We start from the raw sequence: 25,010 nt of genomic DNA, 5'->3' as shown, positions 1-25,010 counted from the left end.
TTTGTATTTTTAGTAGAGACGGGGTTTCACCGTGTTAGCCAGGATGCTACTGCGGTGATTTATGACGACCTAATGTGTCACTTTGTAGTCCTCTGAAGCAATCGTGCCCTCACCAAGAATTCTGAAATGTCTTACCCAGTGATGTCCTGGCTGTTGGAGAATAGCCTCTGTAGACTTAGGTGTCAACAGCATTAATCAGATACTTACTGTTTGGAGGCTCTACACCCATCTGTGTCATTTTTGTCCAGTTGCAGTGTTCCCGCCATCAGCTGAAATAGCTGGATTATTATCGTAGCAGAAATTAGAGCAAAAAAAGGTGTATGAAATATCTTGAGTTAAGCGATTTTTGAGCTTCATCAATCGTATGAAGCTATCAAATTAGAACAAATTCACAGACCCAGCTGAGACTTAGAGACAGATTCTACTGCAATAATTTACATGCTAAGTGTTTCAGTCTACATGCAATAGAAATCATTGAAAATATTTATCAGGGTAAAAGTTATGCTTATCAACCTGTCTTCCCTTTACACTTTAATGGAATAAGTTAATTCAGCATACCTTAGTCAACATAAATCATTACTCATCTGGGACAAAAAACTATTTACATGTTGATCCTCAGTTCTGAGCACTCTCTCACCAATTTTTTGATCGTTTAAATTAAAACTTTTATTGACAGAGTGCTTGTGTCTTAGATAAAGCATGTATTGAAAGAGTATATACAAGTACTTTACCCTTTATGAAAAGGATTGAAATGAAATTACAGCACTGCGTAAGATACCTGACTTGACTTTCAGAGATTTCATCAACATCAGGTTTCATTTAAAAATGCTTGAAACGGTCCCAGTCAGTCCAGAGGCTGCGGCTGTGGAGGTACCACCTGTGGAGAAACTGCAAAGATGCTGTCTGTGTGCGTCTCCGCGGCCGTGGCCCATGACCTCACTTGATGGGCGGGACTGGTCTCCAGAAATGCTTTGGGTTCATCTTTCATTGCTGCAAGGAACCTCCATGCCTCTAACACTCATCTTCAGAAGACTGGGACTGCTGAGATGTCCTCTACTCTTAAAGAGCATATTCTTGGAGCTGATACCTCTGTTGACCTTGAAGAAACTGGTCATGTCTTAAGTATTGGTGATGGTGTTGTCCATGTACATGGGCTGAGGAATGTTCCAAGCAGAAGAAATGGTAGAGTTTTCTTCAGGCTTAAAGGATATGTCCTTGAACTTGGAACCTGACAATGTTGGCGTTGTAGTGTTTGAAAATAATAAACTAAGGAAGGAGGTATAGTGAAGAGGACAGGAACCATTGTGGATGTTCCAGTCGGTGAGGAGCTGTTGGGTCGTGTAGTTGATGCTCTTGGTAATGCTATTGATGGAACGGGTCCAGTTGGTTCCAAGACCCATAAGTGAGTCGGTCTGAAAGCCCCCGGAATCATTCCTCGAACTTCAGTGCAGGAACCAATGCCGACTGGCATTAAGACTGTGGATAGCTTGGTGCCAATTGGTCGTGGTCAGCATGAGCTGATTATTGGTGACCGAAAGACTGGGAAAACCTCAATTGCTATTGACACAATCATTAACCAGAAATATTTCAATGATAGATCTGAAGAAAAGAAGAAGCTGTACTGTATCTATGTTGCTATTGGTCAAAAGAGATCCACTGTTGCTCAGTTGGTGAAGAGACTTACAGATGCAGATGCTGTGAAGTACACCATTGTGGTGTCAGCTGCAGCCTCAGATGCTGCCCTACTTCAGTACCTGGCTCCTTACTCTGACTGTTCCATGGGAGAGTATTTTAGAGACGATGGCAAATATTCTTTGATCATCTGTGACGACTTATCCAAACAGGCTGTTGCTTACCGTCAGATGTCTCTGTTGCTCCACCGACCCCCTGATCGTAAGGCCTGTCCTGGTGATGTGTTTTACCTACACTCCCAGTTGCTGGAGAGAGCAGCCAAAATGAATGATGCTTTTGGTGGTGGCTCCTTGACTGCTTTGCTAGTCATAGAAACACAGGCTGGTGATGTGTCTGCTTACATTCCAACGAATGTCATTTGCATCACTGACAGACAGATCTTCTTGGAAACAGAATTGTTCTACAGAGATATCCGCTCTGCCGTTAACATTGGTCTGTCTGTGTCTCGTGTTGGATCTGCTGCCCAAACCAGGACTATGAAGCAGGTGGCAGGTACCATAAGCTGGAATTGGCTCAGTATTGTGAAGTTGCTGCTTTTGCCCAGTTTGGTTCTGACCTCGATGCTCCCACTCAACAACTTTTGAGTCATGGTGTGCATCTAACTGAGTTGCTGAAGCAAGGACAGTATTCTCCCACGGTTATTGAAGAACAAGTGGCTGTTATCTATGCGGGTGTAAGGGGGTATCTTGATAAACTGGAGCCCAGCAAGATTACAAAGTTTGAGAATGCTTTCTTGTCTCATGTTGTCAGCCAGCACTAAGCCCTGTTGGCACTATCCGGGCTGATGGAAAGATCTCAGAAGACTCAGATGCAAAGCTGACGGAGATTGTAACAAACTTCTTGGCTGGATTTGAAGCTTAAACTCCTATGGATTCACATCAAATGTCAGTTCAGTTTTGTCGTCGTTTGCTCTAGTAAATTCGTTTCATTTGTAAAAGGGTTACTCTCATACTTCTTTTGTACAAAAATCACATTAAAAAGTTTCCATAATGCATAAAAAAAAAAGAGGAGAGTTCCGGAGACCAGGCAGCCGCCACAGCTGAACACTGCTGCTCCACGGTGGAGTCCCTGCACCGCCGCCAGCGTCGTGGTGTTTTACCTCACCAGCAGCAGCGTTAATTCATCTGCCTGCACTATTTACATGGGAAGGGATAAATATGAAATAGAGACAGGGTTTCACCATTTTGGCCAGAATGGTCTCGATCTCCTGACCTCGTGATCCGCCCACCTCAGCCTCCCAAAGTGCTGGGTTTACAGGCATGAACCACCACGCCTGGCCCTTGAGTTTTATATCTCTCCTACTAACCCATAAATCATCATGAAGATCCGATCAAGCATGGCTGGCCTGAAGATACCTGGTTTCGTGTGGACAGACTCTCTTCGGCTCATGTATACCTTCAATTGCATAAGGGAGAGAATATAGGAGACATTCCAAAGGATGTGCTGATAGTCTGCGCCCACCTTGTGAAGGCCAGTAGCATTCAAGGCTGCAAGAACAACTTTAATGTGGTATATACGCCGTGGTCTAACCTGAAGAAATCAGCTGACATGGATGTGGGGCAGATAGGCTTTCACATGCAGAAGGATGTGACAACGGGGAAGAAAGTAAGTGAGATCCTGAACCGATTAGAAAAAAACAAAGTGGAGCGGGGTGCGGTGACTCACCCCTGTAATCCCAGCACTTTGGGAGGCCGAGACGGGCGGATCACGAGGTCAGGAGATCGAGACCATCCTGGCTAGCACGGTGAAACCCCGTCTCTACTAAAAATACAAAAAATTAGCTGGGCGTGGTGGCAGATGCCTGTAGTCGCAGCTACTCAGGAGGCTGAGGCCGGAGAATGGCGTGAACCCGGGAGGCGGAGCTTGCAGTGAGCCGAGATCGCGCCACTGCACTCCAGCCTGGGTGAGAAAGCGAGACTCCATCTCAAAAAAAAAAAAAAAAGAAAAAGAAAAAACCCAAGTGGAGTGGTTCCCAGACCTAGCAGCAGAGAAAGAATGCAGAGATGGTGAAGAGAGGAATGAGAAAAAGCCGAAATTCAGGAAACGAAAAAGAGAGAAAAAGAAGACACGAAGAAGAGAGAAATGGATGAACTTAGGAGCTATTCATCACTAATGAAAGTTGAAAATATGTCTCAAATCAGGATGGCCATGATTCAGATGAATTCATGTAAAAGGAGAAAAGGACCTTTGAAAGATGTGAATGTAGAGACAATTGCAGAACTTTGGGTTTCATCTGTGTTCTGAAATATAAAATACAACCAAAATTCTACCTTCTTCCTATCCAGAAATGATTGATTTTGGAGTTTAAAAAATTTTTACCTTTTTTGCTGGCAGAAAACGATCAGATATGTATAAAATAGTTGAACTTGACAGCATATAACTGAAAGTGGAAATGCTTTTGGCAGAACATACCTTGGTGCCTTGTGAAAGCCAGCTGGGCCTTGTTCTTGAGATGGACTTTAAAATGAACCAACTCTGAAAAGTACTTCTGTTGCTGTGGTCTATCCCTGAAAATAGGTGTCTCGAAACTCTTTTCATATTCTTAAAATAATCTTCACTTCTGTTAAGAAGAACATGTTGGTGGGTAATTATGCAAACGTTTCCCTTTCCCTGATTTCCCAATTAGAAAAAACAGCATAAGAGTTTTGGAAAAGAGAGTTCCAGAAGATTGTTGGCTTCAGTATTCACGTTCCATCATGTCATCTGGGTGTGTTAGTGTAGTGACCCTCAGCGCAGCCTGTCCTGGCTTTTACGTCTTTGCTTCCTCTGAGCAGGGGCCTCCATCTTAGTATCATCATATTTAAAGAAATCGATGGTGTTCATCAAGGTAGGGCCTGTGGCAGTTGTTGCCTGAGCACCAAGTCGCCCAAGTCACCTATGCAACAACTTCTGGGCTCAGGAGTAATTTCTCAGCACCGAGGGTAAAATAGGAAGGAATGCTGTGTTGATCATTTGGGAGATGTAGGTTACCTGATTGGTGCCTTGGGATGCAGCACGAAGCAGAAGTCCATATTGCAATTATGATTTTAGAAGGAACTAAGCATTTCACCAGCCAGCCAAGTAATTATTTTCTTTACCTTGAAATCGTATTTGAGTTGTAACCCGAGTTCAATTTCTCCTTGTAGATTCAGTAACTTACTATGTAACATTACTTCTCACTTGAACCTCTCGCTATCTGTTGTGATTCTGAGCAGAAGATGTCTTTTGATTGCAGTATGTAAGATAACCCCTGTAGAAGGAGACCAAATGAGGAGAAAGAGAACAAAGCCTGCAGGACCAGAGGCATACAGATGGACATTTTACTCACACCCACAGCAGCAAGAATGACTTCCTGCAACAGATACTCCACCTGTAATAGCACTTTGGAACTGTGGGCAAAACCAGAAGGCTAGTGTTTCCATTTATGTATGGGGTTGAACTGGAAAACTCCCTGAGGCATAATTCATTGGCCAAATTTTGAGAGGGTATAGAAGATGACTTTAGAGATGAGTGGTTTTGTGTATGTGTCTAATGATATTCAGCCTGATGTTCTGCAATTTTAAAAGTTATAATAAAGTATCATTTTTTAATCTGAAAAAAAAGCTTGAAACATATGTGTGTATGTATCATGCATTTATTTATGTGTGTATATGAAGATGTTTAGAAGTTGAGGCTCTGTGAACTTTGAAAACAAAAGCATCCCACATCCAGATGATTCCATTGCCACAAACTCTTGTAATGGTGGACTACTCTGCTCAGAAACCTTCCAAATAAACTGCAAACCCTTTATCCTGGCATTTGAAACACTCCCATTTTCTGGTTACAGTTCCCACTACTGTTCCACCAAGTACCTCCTACATGTACACACACACACAACACACACACACAAGTATTTCTTTCTCTTTATCAATACCTTCCACTTTCCCACCTCTGTGTATTTATTCACATCAACTCCTCTGCCGAGATGTCCATTTCATCTGTCTAAATATTGCCATCTTTATATGTTCGTTCCAAAGCTGGAAGTAATTTCTTCCTTATCTGAACCTTCACAGCAGCACCTAAGCTGTCCCTGTAGGCTGGCACTTTTCACTGCCTATGTTAATTACAATTATTATGCCTTTTCTTCCCTAATTGGACTTTTTGAAAGGGAGGATCATACTGTATTTATCTTTCATTTGATTACTGCAGTGTTTTTGGTGTTTTTGTTTTGGGTTTTTTTTTTTTTTTTTGAGACAGAGTCTTGCTCTGTCGCCCAGGCTGGAGTGCAGTGGTGCAATCTTAGTTCACTGCAACCTCCGCCAACCAGTTCAAGTGATCCTACTGCCTCAGCCTCCTGAGTAGCTGGGATTACAGGCACGCACCACCACACCTGGCTAATTTTTGTATTTTTAGTAGAGACGGGGTTTCACCATATTGGCCAGGCTGGTCTTGAGCTCCTGTCCTCAAGTGATCCGCTCACCTCGGCCTACCAAAGCACTGGCATTACAGGCATGAGCCAGCACGCCCGGCTGATTACTGCAGGGTTTTTCAAACAGGATGTATTCTTGCAGTCTGTGTTTTAGAGAATTTCATAATTTTGGTGACCACTTCTGTACTGATTTTTAGAGTGACATAAGCATAATTTGGACTCTCTGGATAACCATCTTAACCCTGAAACCTACCGAGCGGTTCAGTGCCCACATTTGTTTGAGTTTATAATCACTTTTTGGCACCAAGAAAAAACCAGCTGTAATACATGTGATGGGTATGCAACAGGTGGAGACCAAATGACCTGCTGTGTGAATAGAGGTTTTTTTTTTTTAGTGAGTCAGATAAAGAAATGTGGTATCAGAACTGAATCCTCCCCATATCATAAAATAGCATGCATGCCAGATTCAAAGGAACCTGTGTAGTCGTAGGCCAGAACCCTGTTTATCTGCCATTTAGCTTGGCAAAACTTGGATCTCATTGGTTTTCAGTTTTGTTTGTATTTAATTTGTATTCATTCTTCCATTTAATATTGTTTTGTTTTTATGTCTATGTACGAGTTTTAAGATAAAGTTCATGGGCCAGGGACAGTGGCTCACACCTGCAGTTTGGGAGGCCAAGGTAAGAGGATCGTTTGAGTCCAGGAGTTCAAGGCTGCACTGAGCTATGATCATGCTACTGCCCTCCAGCCTGGGTGGCATAGCCAGACCCCATAAAAACAAAAACAAGCAAGCAAAAAAAACAGAGTTTATGCCTAGTTCTGTTTGCATGTACTTAAGAGACAGAATACAGTCATTTAAATCAGTCCTGGGGGTAGCAGATATGTAGGATGAACAGGTCGAGAGATTTAATGTACAAACTGAGGACTACAGGTAATAAAACCATACAGTAGACAGGATTCATGCTAGATGAGATTTTAGCTGGTCTTGCTACAAAAACAAAAAAAAAGTGGGTAACTAATGTGAGATGATGGATATGTTTGTTTTACTATAGTAACCTTCTTAATATGTATATGTATCCCATGACATCATGCTGTGTGCCTTAAATATACACAATAACATTTATTTTTTTAAAAAGTCAGGCCAGGTGCAGTAGCTCACGTCTGTAATCCCGGCACTTTGGGAGGCCGAGGTGGGTGGATCACCTAAGGTTAGGAGTTTGAGACCAGTCTGACCAACATGGCGAAACCCCATGTCTACTAAAAATACAAAATTAGCCAGGTGTGATGTCACATGCCTCAGCTACTTGGGAGGCTGAGGCAGGAGAATCACTTGAACCCAGGAGGCAGAAGTTGCTGAGATGACACCATTGCACTCCAGCCTGGGCAGCAAGAGCAAAACTCTGTCTCAAAGAAAAAAAAATTCAATCCTAGAGGGTCTGCAAGAATAACTTTCTTTAACAACAACAAAAAAATAGCTGAGTGTGGTGGCTCACACCTGTAATTTCAGAACTTTGGGAGGCCAAGGTGAGCAGATGGCTTGAGCCCAGCAATTCAAGACCACCCTGGGCAACATAGCAAGACCCTATCTCAAAAAAAAAACATTAGGTGGGCATGGTGGTGCACTCCTGTAGTCCCAGCTACTCAGGAGCCTGAGGTGGGAGGTCGAGGCTGCAGTGAGCTGAGATCATGCCACTGCACTCCAGCCTGGGCAGCAGAATGAGACCCTGCCTCAGAAAAGAAAAAGCTACACTTATTAATTTTTAGCAGCACTAACTTAGATGTTAGATATTCATCATCCTCTACCCAGTGCAGCTTAGATTCAGCTTTATAATTGATCTCTATTTGCTAAAGGCATATTTGGTAGGTAGACACAGATGGTGGGGCCCCAGACAAAAACGGCCATTGCTTTATTGATCTCTGCTATTTGTTTTCAGCTTGTAGGAACTGCACCTGGGTCCTCAAAACAAAACCTTTTGTATCCTTGGTAAATTGTTCCCAATTCATAAAAGAATAATACTAATAAGACAAGCCCACCAGTATATATATTTAAAGGACCAGGCAGCTGCTAAACCCCCACACTTTTTCTTGCTAAATTCAGAGAAAATGTTCTTCAAAGGAGGAAGCTGGCTTTGGTTATACATCAGAACAAGTATCATTCTAGGAAGTGAGCTAAACAGACCAGCGCCACATGGGCAAAATAATTGTTACCAGCTTAACAGATTTCACTGCAGCTTTGAGGAAGCAAAGCATTACTGTCATGTGCAGAGAGGATTCCTAGCTCATATTTGGAACAAGGAAGTTCAAGATCTCATCCAGGCCTATCTGGAAGAAGGAAAGAAGTGGTGGATTGGGCAAAATGTAATGCCATTGAAAAAGCATCAAGACAACAAATACCCAGGTAAGACTCTGGGGTTTAGTGTTTATGAAGGAAACTTCCTTATATTTTATTCTGGGACAGAAAAAAAAAAAGAAAATCTTAATCTTTCTGCTTTTGTATACAGAAAAACCAGTCACTTTACTTCATTACCATCTTTCCTCTGAAATATTTCCATTTTGTGCTACAGCCTTTGATTTGTCTGTGTAGCAAAAATGATGCAATTTTTCCTAGAACCCATCTAAAGTTAACTTACCTAACCTTTCACTAAAAGAATTATGCTAGGTTCGAAAGACAGAAACCTTTGATGGTCATTTTTTTCCTAATAAACATCTCTTCATTATTCTGATCTCTAAGTTTCCTAACGCAAAACTGAGAGGAAGATTATCTACCTATTGTCTTTCTTACAAAGTGTTTTCTTTTTTTTTTTTTTTTGAAATGGAGTCTTGCTCTGTCACCCAGGCTGGAGTGCAGTGGTGCCATCTTGGCTCCACTGCAAGCTCTGCCTCCTGGGTTCACGCCATTCTGCCTCAGCCTCCCGAGTAGCTGGGACTACAGGCGGCCGCCACCATGCCCGGCTAATTTTTTGTATTTTTAGTAGAGATGGGGTTTCACTGTGTTAGCCAGGATGATCTCGATCTCCTGGCCTCGTGATCCACCCGCCTTGGCCTCCCAAAGTGCTGGGATTACAGGCGTGAGCCACCGCACCCAACCCTTACAAAGTGTTTTCAAAGTTATGCACCATAATCTTGAAGTTTTAGAGACAAATCCAAGCCTTTATTATATCATTCTCATCATCTTCATTAACGTGTAGGTAAAGTAATACTAAGCCTTGTGGTAAGGAACACCTACGAAAAAATAAACTATAATGTATGGGAGGAAATTCTACATTTTTATCTATTGGAAGTCAGCCAAATTTGGCTTTCATATTTACTTTTAAAAAATGCCTGGCGGGGTGGGCGCGGTGGCTCAGGCCTGTAATCCGAGCACTTTGGAAGGTGGAGGTGGATGGATCACCTGAGATCAGGAGTTTGAGACCAGCCTGGCCAAAATGGTGAAACCCCATCTCTACTAAAAATACAAAAATTAGCTGGGCGTGGTGGCGGGTGCCTGTAATCCCAGCTACTTGGGAGGCTGAGGCAGGAGAATGACTGGAACCCAGGAGGCAGAGGTTGCAGTGAGCGGAAATCACACCACTGCACTCCAGCTTGGGCGACTGAGTGAGACTGTCTCAAAAACAATAATAAAAAATAAATCTAAAAGCCTGGCTTTCAAGTATGAGGCTCATCTGGGTCTGATCTCCCCTCAGCAGACGTTGCAGCCCACGGGCCCCCAAAGCCCCCCAGCTGCACCTACCTGTCCAGAAACTTCCATCAGATCTCATCCAAAGGGGACGAGTGCTTACTGAGATACTATTTCATTTGCCAGACTGGTAAGTGATAAAGCTACATGCTACCAAAGACCCAAATTTTACAAACTGATTCTAAATAAGGAGTGCATGTGAGAGTATTGGTTAAATAGTCTGTGAGTGGTAGACCATGGGATGATACAGGGCTTTTGATTTTCATGATACTGATTAGCGTGAGAAACTTAATCTGGTGTGACTTCCTTGGATCCATCCCCACTGGGAGTTGGAAGAGTTGTGCCTTGATGTCCTCCTCGTGTTTTGACTTGGGCAGAGTGTGGGAGAAATTGTAGTGGTGACACCATTTTCCACATGCACACTCGTAATTCAGTCAGCATTTGGGCTTCAGAGGGAAGGATGGGAAAGAGAAGGAGGAGAAGAGAATAAGGCAGAGGAAGATGAGAAGATGAAGGGTGAGAGGGTTGTTATCCGAAGTTCACTTCTGCAGAAGTAGATCAGGATTAAGCTATGTATGTATGTATGCATTTGTGTGTGTGTGTAGTTGTTGTATTTATTTATTTATTTATTTATTTTTCCAAGACTGAGTTTTGCTTTTGTTGTCCAGGCTGGAGTGCAATGGCGCAATCTCGGCTCACCGCAACCTCCGCCTCCCGGGTTCAAGTGATTCTTCTGCCTCAGCCTCCAGAGTAGCTGAGATTACAGGCATGTGCCACCATGCCCGGCTAATTTTGTATTTTTAGTAGAGACGGGGTTTCTCCATGTTGGTCAGGCCAGTCTCGAACTCCCAACCTCAGATGATCCGCCTGCCTCGGCCTCCCAAAGTGTTGGGATTACAGGCTTGAGCCACCATGCCCAGCCTATTTATTTTTTTGTGTGGAGATGGGGGTCTTGTTATGTTGCCCAGGCTGGTCTCGAACTCCTGGACTCAAGCAATCCTCCCACCTCGGCCTCTCAAAGTGCTAGGATTACAGGAATGAGCCGCTGTGCCCGGCCTTGGTGATTTCTTAAAAAAAACCAACTACCATGCAACCGAGCAATTTCTCTTATTGCAGAAAGAGAAAACCTGTGCTCATGTAAAACTATGTATATAGATGCTTATAGCAGCTTTATTCATAATAGAGCAAAACTGGAAACAATCCAGATGTCTGTCAACAGGTGAATGGTTAAACCACTGTGGTCCAGCCATGGCAGTCATACTGTTTCCAGTCTCCCGGTGACTCTTTCCCACTTCCCTCTCTCTACTCAACCTCCAACACCTGGGAGCCTCCCTCAGTCTCATTCTTAGGTCAGGTGATAACCTTGCTTTCTAACTCAAGGAGAAAAAAAACCAAAGCAATTTGGAGTCTGTCCAAGGCTCGGACCGCCAAATCTAGCCACCTACCAGCACCTGTACCTGTAGAGCGACAAAGCCTTCTCTAATCCTGCTACAAACCTTCATACTCCTACCCAAAGTGAATCTCTCTGGTTGTTGAATTGGATTCCATGGAATCCAATTCAGTAATAAAAAGAAACAAACTATTGATACACACAGCAATCTCCAGAAAATTATGCCAAGTGAACAAAGCCAATCTCAAAATGTTACGTACTCCATGGTGCCATTTATTGAGCATTCTTGAAATGATAACATGATAGAAATGGAGAACAGATTAGTGGTTGTTGGGGTCTAAGGAGGGCATGGGGGCAGGAAGGAAGTAGGCATGGCCATAAAAGGGCAATGTGGGCCAGGCACAGTGGCTCACACCTGTAATCCCAGCACTTTGGGAGGTCAAGGCGGGTGGATCATGAGGTCAAGAGATTGAGACCATCCTGGCCAAAATGGTGAAACCCCAGTCTCTACTAAAAATACACAAATTAGCCAGGCATGGTGGTGTGCACCTGTAGTCCCAGGTACTCAGGAGGCTGAGGCAGGAGAATGGCTTGAAGCCGGGAGGCGGAGGTTGCAGTGAGCCAAGATTGTGCCACTGCACTCTAGCCTGGTGACAGAGCAAGACTCCGTCTCAAAAAAAAAAAAAAGTGGGGGTTAATGTGAGGGATTCTTATAGCAATAGAAAAAAATTTTTTGACATGACTGTATCAGTGTCCATATCCTGTTGTTACCCTTGCAAGATGTTACCCTTGGAAACTGGATACAGGCATCTCTCTGCATTTTCTCTTACATCTGCATGTGAATATACAATTATCTCAAAATAATGTTACATTTTTTTTAAAAAAGAAAAATGCCCCGATGTAAGTATACACATCACTTACACAGTATTCTTGCCAAAAAAATAGAGTAATGCAAATTAAAAATTAACTGAGATACCCTTTCTCATCTATCAGATCGTCATAAATCCACAAACTTAACAACATATTCCATTGGCAAGGCCGTAAGAAAACGGGTACTCTCATAAGTTGCTAGTGAGAATGCAGTAAGATATAATCTCTATATATTTATAAATAAAGGGGAATTCAGCAATATCTAGCAAAATTACATATACATCTAACCTTGACTCAGTGTCCACTGCTAGGAATCTATCCCAAAGTCAAACCAGCAAAAGTGCAAAAAGATGCACACATAAGGCTATTCATTGTAGCTCTCTGTGATAGCAAAAAAGTAGGAATAATCCTCATGCCCATCAAGAGGGAACTGGTTGTAAAAAACAAATAACAATCTCCATCTACTGCAGTGGGGTTATCTCTACGATGTATTTTTTTTAGTGGAAAATAGGTACAGAACATATATATTTGCCTATATACATACATGTACGTATAAATATAACAGAAGGAGAAACAAAAACTAATGGAAATGGTTACCTATGAGGGAGAGAGAAAATAGGGCAGAAAGGATGAAGATGGAAAAAGGACCTTTCGAAATGTACCTGGTTTTATAGTTTGGCACTGGAACTCTTTAAATGTTTTCCATAATTATTGCTATGGTTTGAATGTACCCCCTTCCAAAACAGGTGTTGCCAATGTGATCGTATTAAGAGGTGGGGACTTTAAGAGGTGGGTTGGCCTACAGGGCTCCTCCCTTGTGAACAGGATGGGGCCTTTATAAAAGGACTTGGCAGAGGGCAGGCTCCTCTTGCTTTCCACCGTATGAAGATGCAGCCCTCCCCCAACTCCGAGTGCCAGTGCCGCCTTATTGGACGTCCAGCTTCCAGAACTGTGAGAATTAGATTTCTGTTCTTTATAAATTACCCTGTTTGTGGTAGTCTGTTATAGCAGCGCAAAACAGACTAAAGCAATTATAAAACAAATTTACGTCAACTTTTTTTTTTTTTTTTTTTTGAGATGCAGTTTTACTCTTGTTGCCCAGGCTGGGGTGCAATGGCATGATCTTGGCTCACTGCAACCTCCACCTCGAGGGTTCAAGTGATACTCCTGCCTCAGCCTCCCAAGTAGCTGGGGTTACAGGCACCTGGCTAATTTTTGTATTTTTAGTAGAGACGGGAGTTTCGCCATCCTGGCCAGGCTGGTCTCGAACTCCTGACCTCAGGTGATACAGTCTCCTCAGCCTCCCAAAGTGCTGGGATTACAGGCGTGAGCCACTGCACCCAGCCTGTCAACATTTTAAAAAGCAATCCCTAAAAGTAGGGAAAGAGAGGGGAGGAGAAGAATTGGAGCTAATAAGTTTGGACAATTTTTAAGGTAATTTTGCTCAAGAGCAGGAAACAGCTGGGGCAATAGTTCATGAGGCCAATATAAGTTGTTGGGTTTTTTTTTAAGACAGAAAAAACAGCATGCAGGAATGATGTACTTAATTTGAGCTACCAAACAACTAGAGGGATTCACTTTGGGTAGGAGTAGGAAGATTTGTAGCAGCATGAGAGAAGGCATTGTCGCTCTGCAGGTACAGGTGCTGGTAGGCAGCTAGATTTGATGGTCAGAGTCGTGGAAGGTCTCTAAATTGCTTTGATATTCTCCTTGAGTTAGAAAGCAAGGTTATCACCTGACCTGAGAATGAGACTGAGGGAGGCTCCCAGGTGTTGGAGGTTGAGTAGAGAGCGGGAAGTGGGAGTCACCTGGGAGAGTGGAAACTGTATGACTGCCAGGCAGTATGAAGGCAGGCCGCTCAAGCTTCACGATCGCGAATTTAAGCTGAGCCATAGTCATTGTGGTTATATGATTTTCTCTAGCCATTTCCAACAGCGTGTGTGAGAAACTCTTGCTCGTGTATGCAAGGAGGCATGTTCAAGAATGTTATTGCCAGATGGGCGTGGTGGCTCACACCTGTAATCCCAGCACTTTGGGAGGCCAAGCCGGGCAGATTACCTGAGGTCAGGAGTTCAAGACCAGCCTGGCCAACATGGTGAAACCTCGTTTCTACTAAAAATAAAAAATTAGGCGTGGTGGCACATGCCTGTAATCCCAGCTACTCGGGAGGCTGAGGCAGGAGAATTGCTTGAACCCAGGAGGTGGAGATTGCAGTGAACCAAGATCGCGCCATTGCATTCCAGCCTGGGCAACAGAGCAAAAACTCTGTCTCAAAAAAAGAATGTTATCATCCACCTTCTGAACTCTTTTATCTCTACCAATGAGAGTTACAGAACACAAAGGGGAATATTACGCTTAGTATGGAATTTTCCATTTATGCTGGAGGTTGCAAACTTTTTTGGTGAAAAATCAGACCCTGGCGATGACCTTAAGCAGCAGGATGTAAATAACTCCACAAGCTTAGTGGTCCAATAATGGAACACTAGGCATAAATGGGTTAATGAACTTCTCAGTGTTGACCCAACTAGTGAACTTAATTTGAAATGTGGGACACCATAATGTGATGTGAGCAGGCTCCAGAACAGAAGGGCTACTGCAGAATTCTTAGTGTCCTTAAAAAACTGGATAGGAATTTTTAATTTGTGTTTTCCTGATTATCACATATGTGCATGTAATGATGGTTTTATAGACTTGTAGCAATAGTTATAACCTATAAATTAACTTGTGTATTGGCTTCCAAATAGGTGACTTTTTGGACCGAGATGCCCGTTATGAAAGAAATGGAAATAATTCTCATTTGTACCAGAGACACAAGAAGACAAAAAGAGGAGTTGCAATAGCAAGAGACAAAATGCCCCCAGGTAATGCGTCACTCCTCTAGTAACCTTAAAAATCCGTGGAATCAATTTCTACTAAAAGAATGCACAAGACTGAATTAATACTGAAATGTGTTATAACACGTGCCCCATATTCGTTGCATTCTATTCTGTCTGATCTTAATATAGCAATCTTTGCCTTCGTTTTATATATGTGTTTTCTTGATATGCCCTTGGCCATCTTCTTTTCATATATTCCCAAATAAAAGACAAGGTTTTATTCCCACAAAATTTTTCATCAACAAAGAGAAAGTCATCTTAAAGTTCTTGCAAAGTCTTTCAAATTATGGTGTTATCACTTGTTTATTTAATTTTGAAAAACACGTGCTATTTGGAAAGGATGCGTTAGCCTGAAATGACGGCAATCAATATCAGTGGATGGGTGGTTATAGAGATCAACTGAAAGAAGGGAGTAAAATAGAGCAATTTAAAGTGGATCTTGTGATCACTCCTCGGGGTATGACCTCACAGCTGCGATTGTTAGATGTCCTGATCAACAAACCCTTTAAATATCACCTAGCAATTTAGAAAGTTTTATTTAGAGACATGAATATATATTTAAATAACAAATGTAAAATCCAACTTTTCTCAATCCTTTGTAAATGGGGACTTGTGAGTTGTAGGAAAATGTTTAGTGATAACATTAGGTGGAAGTAAAGATGACATATTTTGGAAAACCGTTAAATCCAAAAGTTGTTCCGATGATACTTAATGCAATGATGTTAAAGACACATTTGAAATGTTTAATCTATGTCATGAAATGTGAGTTTCGTGAGAGCAATGCTTCCAATATTAGTTTACATAATGTGGCTTTAAATGTCATAGTAAAACTAAATTACTGAATTAAATAGACATTTGACTATTTCACCTATATCCTTTAAGTTTATATTGTCAAGCTTGCCCCAGGAATACTTTTTAAAATCTCCTCACTGGGAAAAATGTAGACTGCCTTATTGTGGGGCAATTTACCTAACAAGCAATATGCCTAATATTTATGTATGTAGGGTCCTTTAAAAAGTTTGCGGGCTGGATCTCCCCTCAGCAGACGTTGGCTCATACCTGTAATCCTAGGTGTGGCTTGGGTGTAATACAGTGGCTCACACCTGTAATCCCAGCACTTTGGGAGGCTGAGGTGGAAGGACTGCTTGAGGCCAGGAGTTCGAGTCCAACCTGGGCAACATACTGGGTCTCTGTCTCTGCAAAAAAACTTCTAAAAATAAAAATTTAAAAAATTAGGCAGATGTGGTGGTGCATGCCTGTAGTCTCAGCTACTCAGGAGGCTGAGGCAGGAGGATAGTTTAAATCCAGGAGTTAGAGGCTGTTAGAGCCATAATCAAGCCACTGCACTCCAGGCAGCCTTTTAAAATCTCTATCAGATTGCTTGTAAAAGTTTTTTGTAATTCAGAAATTTTCTTAGTGTGTATCTAGGTTACTTTTCACTAATTGTGCCTAGAACATGATGCTACATATACACATCTTTCTTGAATCAAGAATATCCTACGTATGTATCACTTCTATTTCATTTGTTCTGCTTTTGTCCTTAGGAAATACCAGGTATCTACGTGCCATATTGCTGCTTCCTATCCTCTGTGTCTTTCCTGCACTCTCTTTAAATGAAAAAGAATGGTTTCGTATTTATCACCCTTTTTGTTGTTAGAGGAGAGCACCTTACATTTATCTTCCGTATCAGGGACTAATTTTTCCACATGTGCTCAGTATTCCCTCCCATGTGTATTTTAATTTTTCTGCAATACTTTTTTTGTCATCTTGAAATCCTTTGACATTGTTTATTTTTCTTTTAATGTACCTCATTCTGGTGCATGTTAGCTTCAAGTGGTTTATGTTTACAATTTGGTTTGGTTACCTCTACCTTTCTCCATCATCATGGTGGGTGTGGTTGACTTGGTTTCTTGCCATGTCTTCTCACAAGACTTTCAGGATCATGTGATTCCTGGCCAAGAAATAAAAGCAAAATCATCTTATTCCCCAGTGGATTCGGATGAAACCGGTGGTAAAATCAGGTACAACTCCAAGAGGAGACACTGGAGAAGAGGCATGCTGGGTCTGTAAGGAACTGCATGTTAAGATGGCACGTACACTTATGCTGTATCAATCAAGGTCATGTCTGTATCACTGTCATCTCACCTTTTGAAGCTGAAAATGTCACCATATTTTCAGGCATGTTTTATTGGGAAAATGGTTTTTCTCTTTGTTTCTATGCTCTTCACTCGTAAGCTGATGCAGTAATAAATATGTGAGACCTTTTATTTGGGGAAATAACCTTTTTCATTCTATTAATGATGTTCCTATTAAGGGTGTATTAACAGCTGTCTGAACTTTTCTTCTGGATTTTGCTGTTGATAATTTTCAGGGCTGTGCTTTCCTTGGAGTCCTCTGGATTCCATTCCCAGGTTCTTGAGTGATCATCATAGGTTCCCTTTTGACTTTTCCTTCCTTATCTTTATTTTTTTGGGGGGTGGGGGTGGAAGCTAGCTCTGTCGCCCAGGCTAGAGTGCAGTGGCAAGATTTCGGCTCACTGCAACCTCTGCCTCCCAGGTTCAAACAATTCTCCTGCCTCAGCCTCCCGAGTAGCTGGGATTATATGCGCCCGCCACCACACCCGGCTAATTATTATGTTTTTAGTAGAGATAGGGGTTTCACCACACTGGCCAGGCTGGTCTCAAACTCCTGACCTCAAGTGATCTGCCTGCCTCAGCCTCCCAAAGTGCTGGGATTACAGACATGAGCTACCATGTCCAGCCTTGGTTTTCTATGTAAAACAATTTGCATTATTTTTAGCCATGAATAAGAAGTCCTCAAGTAAAACAAGTATTTCTGTGTTAGGCTTTTCCTTGAACTTAGTCTGCTTTCTTTTTTCTATAGCACCTGGTCATGTTCCAACCACATGTCACTATCCTCTTCCTGCTCATCTTGTAAGTACTTCCCTTGACAACATACGTTGTAAAATGTTGATCTCTTTGTCATACCTCGTAGATCTGGTTAGAGCTCTTCTAGAGTGTTCTGAATATAGTTTTCTAATAAGGAAAATAAAATACTTACGTGCAAGAAAAAAATTGGGTTTAATAGCTATTTCATTCAAGGATTTTTTTTTTTTTTTTGGAGACAGGGTCTCACTCTGTCACCCAGGCTGGAGTGCAGTGGTGCAATCAGTCTTGGCTCACTGCAACCTCTACTTCCCAGGTTCAAGTGATTCTCCTGCCTCAGCCTCCCAAGTAGCTGGGATTACAGGCCTGCGTCACCACACCTGGCTAATTTTTGTATTTTTAGTAGAGATGGGGTTTTGCCATGCTGGCCAGGCTGGTCTCAAACTCCTGACATCAAGCAATTCACCTGCCTCAGCCTCACAAAGTGCTGGGATTACAGGTGTGAGCCACCACCTCCAAACTTGGAATTTTTAAAGCCTCTCTGGCTTTCATGCTGATGTAATTATCAAGTATTTGTTGATTGGGTATTTATTCCCAGCTTCATTCCAAAAAGGACTTGTGGCATCTTACAAAAATACAATGCAATAAAATGTAAACATCTAACAGGGAAAGGAAAATAAAGGTAGAAACTGTCCACCTAATCTATAAAATTTTACCTTCAAGAAATTCCTCAGCATTCTTGCCCTTGTGTCCTATGTAGAAACCCTTTAGTTGATGCCTAAATACGGATATGAATTTGTTTGACTCAATGTTCGCTGTAAAAATAAGTGTTTCTGGCTGGGCGCAGTGGCTCACGCCTGTAATTCCAGCACTTTGGGAGGCCGAGGCGGGTGGATCACGAGGTCAGGAGATCAAGACCATCCTGGCTAACACAGTGAAACCCCGTCTCTACTAAAGATATAAAAAATTAGCCGGGCATGGCGGTGGGTGCCTGTAGTCCTAGCTAGTCGGGAGGCTGAGGCAGGAGAATGGCATGAACCCGGGAGGTGGAGCTTGCAGTGAGCCAAGATAGTGCCACTGCACTCCAGCCTGGGCAACAGAGCAAGACTCCGCTCAAAAAAAATGTTTCTAACAGTATAAATGAACAGAGGCTGGGCACGGTGGCTCATGCGCATAATCCCAGCACTTTGGGAGGCCCAGGCGGGTGGATCACCTGAGGTCGGGAGTTCGAGACCAGCCTGGCCAACGTGGTGAAACTTTGTCACTACTAAAAGTACAAAAATTAGCCAGCCATGGTGGCACATGCACCTGTAATCCCAGCTACTTGGGAGGCTGAGGCAGGAGAATCGCTTGAACCCGGGAGGCAGAGTTTGCAGTGGGCCAAAATTGTGCCATTGCACTCCAGCTTGGGAGACGGAGTGAGACTTCGTCTCAAAAAAAAAAAAAAAAAAAAAAAAACCAAACTGGGATGAAGTAAAAAAAAAAAAAAAAATCCCTCCAATCAGTATTTCCCAAGCTGTGTTCTGCAGAGCAACAACCACTAGCCCTTGAAATTGAAAGAGTTAAAAATATGCCACTCTGGTATATTGATGATTTCAGTGAAGGCATTTGAAAAGCAGCAGGTGGAAAAACAGCACTCTGACCTTGGTACTGTTTCTTAAAAACAGGAGGTAAAATTCTCTTGTGAAATATGCAACATTCTTATCCTCCAGGAGAAGTCAAGACCCGGAGAATTCTGCACAGGCCTTGTTAAGATAACGTTTATCTTTTAAGCCTCCCCACATAATTTCACTTCTTCGTAACTATTTGTCCAATTCAGCATAGGAGAGATGGACTCTAACTGCTGCTTCAGGTCTTCATTTTCTTATGAGGGCTCCTGTGCCACATAAAACTTGGATTCAATAAATGTGTGTGCTTTTCTCCTGTTTATCTTACGTTAGTTTAATTCTCAGGCCCAGCTGGAGACCTAAGAGAATGGAGGTGGAGTTTTGCCACCCCTATAATATGTTGCCAGAAGAGAAGAAAACAAAGGCTTTTGACTATAGGACTTTGCAGTCTGTCACAGGTCCCAAATCTAACTCCTTCTCACCGTCGTCACCATGATCAGCACACGGTCCAAGTCACCATCTCCCATCTGAACTTTCACGTTTGCTGGCTGGGTGCGGTGGCTTATGCCTGCAGTCCCTGTACTTTGGGAGGCCAAAGTGGGTGGATCACTTGAGGCCAGGATTTCGAGGCCAGCCAGGCCAACATGGTGAAATCCTGTCTCTACTAAAAATATGAAAATTAGCTGGGTGCTCCTCCCCTCCCCTCCCCTCCCCTCCCCTCCCCTCCCCTCCCCTCCCCTGCCCTGCCCTGCCCTGCCCTGCCCTGCCCTGCCCTGCCCTGCCCTGCCCTGCCCTGCCCTGCCCTGCCCTGCCCTCCCCTCTGTTGCCCAGGCTGGAGTGTAGTCGGCTCGCTGTAGACTCCCTGCCTCCGGCTCCCGTGATTCTCCTGCCTCGGGCTGCCTGGGATTGCAGGCGCGCGCCACCACCCCTGCCTGTTTTTTGTCCTTTGGCTGCAGGCGGGGTTTCTCCATGTTGGCCATGCTGGTCTCCAGCTCCTGACCTCCAGTGGTCTGCCCGCCTCAGCCTCCCAAGGTGCTGGGACTGCAGACGGAGTCTCGCTCACTCGGTGCTGGGTGTTGCTCGGGCTGGAGTGTGGTGGCGTGATCTTGGCTCGCTGCAGCCTCCGCCTCCCAGCCGCCTGCCTTGGCCTCCCAGGGTGTTGGGAATGCAGCCTCTGCCCGGCCGCCGCCCCCCCGTCTGGGAGGTGGGAAGCGCCTCTGCCTGGCCGCCCATTGTCTGGGATGTGAGGAGCGCCTCTGCCCGGCCGCCCATTGTCTGGGATGTGAGGAGCGCCTCTGCCCGGCCGCCCATGGTCTGGGATGTGAGGAGCACCTCTGCCTGGCCGCACCGTCTGGGAGGTCTACCACGGAGTCCAGACGCAATGTGGGTGCTGGACGTGGTGGCTCACGCCTGTAGTCCCAGCACTCTGGGAGGCCGAGGCGGGTTGATCACTTGAGGCTGGGAGTTCGAGACCAGCCTGGCCAACATGGCGAAACATATGAAAAATACAACAGACCAACCAACCAACCCAGCAACAACAAAACAGGTCTACCCTAGAGTCATACTCTAATTTTTTCTATTTTCCTCCCTTTCTGATCCTTTATCCCACTTTCTTTTTCTTCCTCTTGTTTCTCCTCCTTCTTTGTCAGAGACATAGAGGATTGAGTTATTATCATTGATCCATACAAAGTCCCTCTCTCATTTATTTTCTTTAATTCCCACCCCCCATTTCTATTCCCCGTCTTCCCATGTGCAACCTTCCTAATATGTTTGATATGCATCTTTTTGTTTGTATGTATTTTTAGAAAATGTTTATTGTTTTGTGTGCAAAAAATTAATAAAAATGTTGAACCAAGGAAAAAAAATTAGCCGAGTGTGATGGCGGGCACCCATAATCCCAGCTACTTGGGAAGCTGAGGCAGAAGAATTGCTTGAACCTGGGAGGTGGAGGTTGTGGTGAGCCAAGATTGCACCACTGAACTCCAGCCTGGGTGACAAAAGGAGACACTGTCTAAAAAAAAAAAAAAAATTTAAAAATGAACTTTTACATTTGCCTCCTACTGATCTGCTTCTACTCTTGCCCCTTTTTCTGACCCTTCTCAACAGAATGGTTGATCATTTAAAACACAGAAGGATCTGTTAAAACAAGTGAAATCATGCCACTCTTCTGCAAAGCTCTTTGTCTTCCTGCCTCATTAAAAATAACCTCTGCATTCCCTTCAAATGCCTGATATATGACACTCCCCTGGCCCTGCCACCATCGCTCCTCTAGCTTCCTGGGTCTTCCTCAGAGATAGCCGGCTGTGGGCTTGGGGGTCTTTGCACTCCTCACATGCCATCACTAACACACGGGCAGAGCTCTGTCTCCCTTTATTCAACTCTCAGCAAAAATGTCCCTCCATGAGACACAGTGCCTCATGCCTGTAATCCCAGCACTCTGGGATGCTGAGGCAGGAGGATCACTTAAGCTAGGAGTTCAAGACCAGCCTGGGCAACGTAGTGAAATCCTGTCTAAAAAAAGTGAAAAAAGGCTGGGCGCAGTGGCTCACACCTGTAATCCCAGCACTTTGGGAGGTCGAGGCAGCGGATCACTTGAGGTCAGGAATTTGAGACCAGCCTGGGCAATGTGGTGGTGAAACCCTGTCTCTACTAAAAATACAAAAATTAGCCAGATGTCGTGGTATGTTCCTGTAGTCCCAGCCACTCAGGAGGCTGAGCCAGGAGAATTGCTTGAACTGGGAGGAGGAGGCTGCAGTGAGCTGAGGTGGCACCACTGCACTCCAGCCTGGGTAACAGCAAGACTCCATCTCAAAAGTAGCCAGGCATGGTGTGTGCCTGTAGTCCCAGTTACCTGGGAGGCTGGGGCAGGAGGATCACTTAAACCCAGGAGGTCAAGGCTGCAGGGAGCCATGATTGTGCCACTGTATTCCAGCCCAGGTGACAGAGTGACAACCAGTCTCAAGAAATCCTCTCCTTACCACTGAGCACCCTCTGTGATATCCACTTTCTCTCTGCTTAGCTTTACTGTTTCCTTCATAGCACTTATTTAATCCATGACATAGTTTATCTTTCTGCCTCTACCACTAACACAGAGGCTCGACAAGGGCAGGAACTTGGCGCCTTTTGCTCATTGCCATATTCAGTTCTCCAGAACATTCTTAGCACCATATAGCTGTCTAACAATTTATGGAATGATTGACAAATACACTAATATAAATCATGAATGTCAATGTGCAGCTTTCTCAATTCAAAATTTCAAAATTCTGTTTGAGCACAGATTTTTTGAACAGAAATGCCTATTAGTATCTCATAGGACAGAGTTTCAGAGCATTTGGGGAAATGCTGCCTTAATTATTAAATGGTAAAATCAGATTCAGCCTTTTCCTTTACATATTTTTATCTTTTAGTCCAAGACCCTGTGTCATCCCATCAGCCCGTTTCCTTCAGTACTACCAAGTATCACATCGCAGGTAACATCAGCCACATCTGAACCCAGCAGCCAGCCTCTCCCTGTGATAACACAGCTCACCACGCCCGTGTCTGTCACACACGCTGGGCAATCTCTGGCAGAAACAACTGCAAGCCCAAAGGAAGAAGCTCATCCGAATACCTTCACCTCTTATCTACAAATGTCATTGCAGAATACATCTGGTCAGGTAAACGTGGGAAATTCAAGTCACAGCTAGGTAGCTTTGTGACCCCCAAAAAGTACTTGGTTCACCCATTTGCCTCCCTGCAGAACTACACCTAAGAATGCCTGACAGACCAGCATATATGCCAGTCCAAAGCAAAAACTAAACAACTCCATGGAAACAGCCAATTTAACGGCACATATACAGCCCAGCATTTCATTAATGACACTATTTAATGCTATTGTATTTGATGCTTCAGATGGGGAAGAAGTTTTGTTCACCTACCCTGCTTTTTCAGCAGCAGCAAACTCTAGACAATTCCTCCTACTCACTGTCTTCTCTCTGCGCCTTGTTTCCTTCCTCCCAAAAACATAGACAAGGCAGCCAGGCTCACTGAGTCACGCCTATAATCCCAGCACTTGGGAGGCCAAGGTGAGAGGATCGCTTGAGCCCAGGAGTTTGAGACCAGACTGGGCAACATAGCGAGACCTTGTCTCTACTAAAGTTCAAAAAAATTAGCCAGGCACAGTGGCTCACGCCTGTAATTCCAGCACTTTGGGGGGCCGAGGTGGAGGATCACTTAAGCCCAGGAGTTTGAGACCAGCTTAGGCAACATTATGAGACCTTTTCACTACTAAAATTCAAAAAAAAATTAGCCAGGTGTGGTGGCGTGCACCTGTAGTCCCAGCTACTTGGCGGGGGTGGGGGAGGCGGGGGCTGAGGTGGGAGGGTCACTTGAGCCTGGGAGGTCCAGACTGCAGTGAGCCATGATTGTGCCACTGTGCTGTAGGCTGGGCAACAGAGCAAAACTCTCAAAGGCAAAGCCCCTTTGACAGTATTGACTGAAGAAAATAATCCTGCTTCCCTCATGCTTTTTTTTCCTAAACTCAAACGAGCCCTGTTTATATGCAATTGAACATTTCCCTGCTAAAACATAATCCTGTTCACTCTGGATCTGCCTGCAATGGTAATGGAAATTCAGTGTTCTATTTGGGGGAGAAACTGACCTACAGGAGTTTAAACAAAGAGGGTTTTTTGTTGTTGTTTTGTTTTTTCTTAGAAATCCTGAAGTATAGAATATCTAAAAGAATCTACAATAAATTATTAGAACTATTAAGAGCATTTAGCAGTGTTCAGCATTTAATCAAGATTTCTTGAATATGTCATTGAATTAGGTTGTGAGTGAGCTATTCTCCAGAAATGGACCACGTAGTTGGCATTAATGGTGATCACCTCAGGGTTGGACTTCAAGTTCAAGTGCAGTAGCCGCTTAGGCTTTGGGACCACGGCCATTTGCTCAGTTTGTTTCTTAGGGCAGGGAGGTTTTCTGTTTCCCACCTCTTGCTATGAGTCATTTTAAGTCATTACCTCTTGAATATGAACTCTTTTTTTGAGACAGATTCTCGATCTGTCGCCCAGGCTGGAGTGCAGTGGCGCAATCTCGGCTCACTGCAACCTCTGCCTCCTGGGTTCAAGAGATTCTCCTGCCTCAGCCTCCTGAGTAGAGACAGGGTTTTGCAATGTAGGCCGGACTGCTCTTGAACTCCTGACCTCAAGTGATCTGCCTGCCTTAGCCTCCCAAAGTGCTGGGATTACAGGCGTGAGCCATCGAACCCAGCCTTAAATACGAACACTTGAATGGAGGGAAACACGCACAGAGGGAAGCCTGAGAGAAAAACATACTTCTGAATAGAAAAGTTTGGTTTTGGCTTTTTGATTCCCAAGTTTCCCTCATCTTCATGGCCTTAAGACTTAAAGTTACTGCTATAAATCTCATTTCCAGACATATTTGCCCTTGGAGCAATCATTGTATAATCTCGTTATTCATTTTCTCTATTGTATGGAAGAAGTAGAAATAAATTCTGTCCACTCGCAGAAAAGCTTCTGAAAGTAATCACTGTTTTAGAGAGCTGTGGTTCATAGAGTTTATAATGCTATCCAAGGTCAACTTGGATTAAAATAATCTCCCCGACTACTACAGTACAGTAATTTTGT

At 43.7% G+C, this 25,010-nt stretch overlaps 1 protein-coding gene and 2 pseudogenes across 1 annotated transcript in view; all 3 read left to right on the top strand.

The window, feature by feature from the left end:
• The first annotated feature begins 836 nt into the window (after positions 1–836).
• LOC129492954 (ATP synthase subunit alpha, mitochondrial-like) lies at positions 837–2,612 on the top strand (annotated as a pseudogene).
• On the top strand, positions 2,560–3,943 carry LOC129492602 (coiled-coil domain-containing protein 25-like; annotated as a pseudogene).
• Positions 3,944–8,182: 4,239 nt separating this feature from the next.
• The window catches only part of PKD1L3 (polycystin 1 like 3, transient receptor potential channel interacting), an 84,052-nt gene continuing 67,224 nt past the window's right edge, over positions 8,183–25,010 (top strand). The window contains 5 exon segments of the mRNA XM_055298487.2: positions 8,183–8,477; positions 9,763–9,885; positions 14,760–14,876; positions 17,775–17,824; positions 22,791–23,039. Of these exon segments, the coding sequence (XP_055154462.1) occupies positions 8,183–8,477; positions 9,763–9,885; positions 14,760–14,876; positions 17,775–17,824; positions 22,791–23,039 (834 nt within the window).

This window comes from Symphalangus syndactylus, chromosome 11 (genome assembly GCF_028878055.3).
Source record: "Symphalangus syndactylus isolate Jambi chromosome 11, NHGRI_mSymSyn1-v2.1_pri, whole genome shotgun sequence".
NCBI classification, from domain to species: Eukaryota; Metazoa; Chordata; class Mammalia; order Primates; family Hylobatidae; genus Symphalangus; species Symphalangus syndactylus.
This window is presented reverse-complemented; position numbering and strand designations above follow the sequence as displayed.